At 40.9% G+C, this 2,775-nt stretch overlaps 1 protein-coding gene across 2 annotated transcripts; it reads right to left on the bottom strand.

Moving 5' to 3' along the window:
• Positions 1–514: 514 nt before the first annotated feature.
• LOC134185892 (uncharacterized) lies at positions 515–2,564 on the bottom strand. Of its 2 annotated transcripts, none has more exons than XM_062653775.1 (3): positions 1,331–2,564; positions 789–1,263; positions 515–720 (listed from the first exon to the last, which is right to left on the bottom strand). In XM_062653775.1, exons 2-3 carry the CDS (start codon positions 1,102–1,104, stop codon positions 626–628), a joined length of 411 nt encoding a protein of 136 aa, XP_062509759.1. In that variant the 5' UTR covers positions 1,105–1,263; positions 1,331–2,564; the 3' UTR covers positions 515–625. The 2 variants fall into 2 exon arrangements, with proteins under 2 accessions (XP_062509759.1, XP_062509760.1); XM_062653776.1 differs by having other exon boundaries at positions 1,337–2,564.
• Between the last annotated feature and the right edge of the window lie 211 nt (positions 2,565–2,775).

Raw genomic sequence — 2,775 nt, 5'->3', positions numbered from 1 at the left:
GAGAGCGAAATGTGTATGTAGTGCATTCAGAAAGTTCAACGTCTCAACCGAAGACGAAAAATATGAAAATCCCATTGGGACGAAAGATTCTTTCCAGTCCCATTCGAACGAAAGAATCCTAGTAAAAAGATGAACAGGTCCTTGTAGTCCTTTGACTGAATTTGCCAAATGCATGGAAACCCATGCACGCACAAGCTCAATGAAAAATTTTATCGACGAATCAATGATCGATGCCATGCATACGAATAGACTATCCCGGAACGCCCAGTTGCTCTGACTGACTTTCGATTGGTTGAAAATAAGCACGCGATGTCATCGACAATGGGTCACATCCGGCTAGGACGCTCGGAATCAGAACTTTTCTCTATTCCAGCGTCGTGGACGCTCGTCTAGCGCGACGGACGTTCACAGTGTGACGCTGACGCTCGCTCATCGTCAGCGTCCAGGACGCTCGCAGTGCTAGCGTCGTACTGTGAACTGCGGGCTATAAATGTTCTGAATCGAATGAACGTCGCTATACAAAGCAGCACATCAAATTCATCCATGTAACCTAGTATCATATTGTTTGTGCTAGTTAAAAAAAAAGAATAAAAGACATGCAGTTTGCCCATATACCAAACAAAATCTATTTGTTCTCGTACGTCCTTCCGTCAAGTTTGTCGAAGATATTCTTTATGTCTCCGCGAACAGGTGAAAGTTCCGGTAGTTCTTGTATCCCACCTAAATACATTTTAAAAACATATATACTGTAGAACAGACAGCTGCATGTCAGCTTATGAAATAATTACCCTTATCAAGCTGGACTGTAACACGTTCTCGTATTTCGCTCGCAACGCGAGTCACGAAAATATCAACATTTTCATCCGTTTTCTTCTCAATGCCAGTAATTTTAGCCAACTTCTCTAGGATTGCGACTTTAGATCCGCTGCAACCGTCGGCTGTAATCTTGTAAAATACTGGTATGATTTTCTTGTAACGTGAGCCGAATTCAAATGCTGCGTTAACTTCTGCTTCTGGATAGGGTTTTTTCTTGAACTCGTGACTGAGGATAACGACAAATAGAGGAGACCGTATTATGGCTTCCGCAATATCTGTCTGTGCCATGCCTCCCACTCGCAAAGATACAGTATCAAAAAACGAAACAATTCCATACTCCTCGAGCTTATTGTTTAATGGACGGACAAAGTCTTCTTTTTCTTCGCCTGCATGACATAAAAACACATCGTACTTCCAGCCTTGAGAAGCTAGAATGGGACGAAGAGGCTAGAAATCACAAAAAAAGATATTTAAGTATAATAGTAACAATTCACACTATTCACAAAGTATAGACCGTTACTTTACTATTGCCGTCTGTGGTATCTGTCACTACTGCCGTCGAATTGACGCCAGATGATCCGGCCTGATCAGAAGATACACCTGATAGTCAACACGTTTATGAACAGTACCCAGCATGAATGTACGCGTGCACACCACGCACGCACGCACGTACACACACACACACACACACACACACACACACACACACACACAATAAATAAAATGTAACCGTTTTCGTAGTAATGACCAAAATTTGATGTCTACCTACTGTAAGACCTGTGTTTCTAAATAGGCAATCTTTCATGAAACGATAACTTAACTATTAAACCTATAACAGCCATTCGCTAACAACAATATTAATTAATATATCACCTAAAAACATAGCGACTATAAAATTAAAAAGGTTAACTTAAAGTCACCAGTGGCATTGCAGGAAACTACAACGGTTTTGGAAGTTCTGGGCACAATCCATGAGGTATTGCATAGGAAAAGCAGCATACACATTGATTAAATTGAGGACATTTAGAATCTGCAACAATTAAACCCACAGTGGGTTGTTGATCAAGATAGATCAACAAGGCTATGTCATGTCTCCTGTCAACATAGATCGACATGACAGTTAAAAGCACTTTTGAGGGAGTGTTTACAGTAGCCACTATGGACCACCAAACTGATCTGATTGAGCATGACACATAAGGAATTAACTTATTCGACTGAAGTCAAATGACTTGTATCAATATATGTATGTATACTGTATTGAATATGCGCGTGCACGTTTACAGAACACGCGCCAATACGCAAGCGAGTAACCCGATCCAGTAAGTTTAGCTATATGGCATAACCATTCTTCAGAAAGAGCACAGCAACCACTTAGTAATTAGAGTCTACATCCGGTTTAGTTGTACATAATAATAACATATTTTCAATGACCATGCAAACATCGCAACTTTTCCGAAAGCCGACAATTGCCAATAACGAAACGCGGGATAAACAACAAACTTTCCAACAGTCGAGATTCTTCAGAAAAACGAACGTATAAGTATTTACGCCTTATTAGCGCAGACTAGGCCCAGTCAGTTGGAATTTGCTCCTACAGTCATTACACAAACTCACATTGACTTAAAATGCCGTTCAACATTCGATTTTACTGCAGAGTCGATCGACGCAATTAACAGCTACCAAAGCGGCAATATGCTTACCACAGAAAGCGCAATCCGAGCCACTACAAAATATGAGTGTATGTGTGCCGCGGATCACCACACGTTGATTCGCCGCTGCAGATATCAACTAATGCCCTTACAGGTGCGTCTTCCTTCTTCAACTGCTTCCATTCAATAAATAAGGGCGCCGACTTTACAAAATCTGATTCACCTTGAAAGTCCTTCAAAACTACATTTCTCACATCGCCCATTAACTTATCATAGTCTCTTAGCAACAGCCATCTTAATTTAAGTTATG

The sequence above is a fragment of the Corticium candelabrum genome, chromosome 10 (assembly GCF_963422355.1).
Source record: "Corticium candelabrum chromosome 10, ooCorCand1.1, whole genome shotgun sequence".
NCBI lineage: Eukaryota > Metazoa > Porifera > Homoscleromorpha > Homosclerophorida > Plakinidae > Corticium > Corticium candelabrum.
Note: the sequence above shows the minus strand (reverse complement) of the source record. Positions and strands in the feature narration are given on the sequence as shown.

Coding starts and splice junctions, on each gene's coding strand:
- LOC134185892 (XM_062653775.1), bottom strand. CDS start 1,104: ATGGCACAGACAGATATTGCGGAAGCCATAATACGGTCTCCTCTATTT. Junction 721..788: donor TACAGTCCAGCTTGATAAGG/GTAATTATTTCA, acceptor AAATGTATTTAG/GTGGGATACAAGAACTACCG.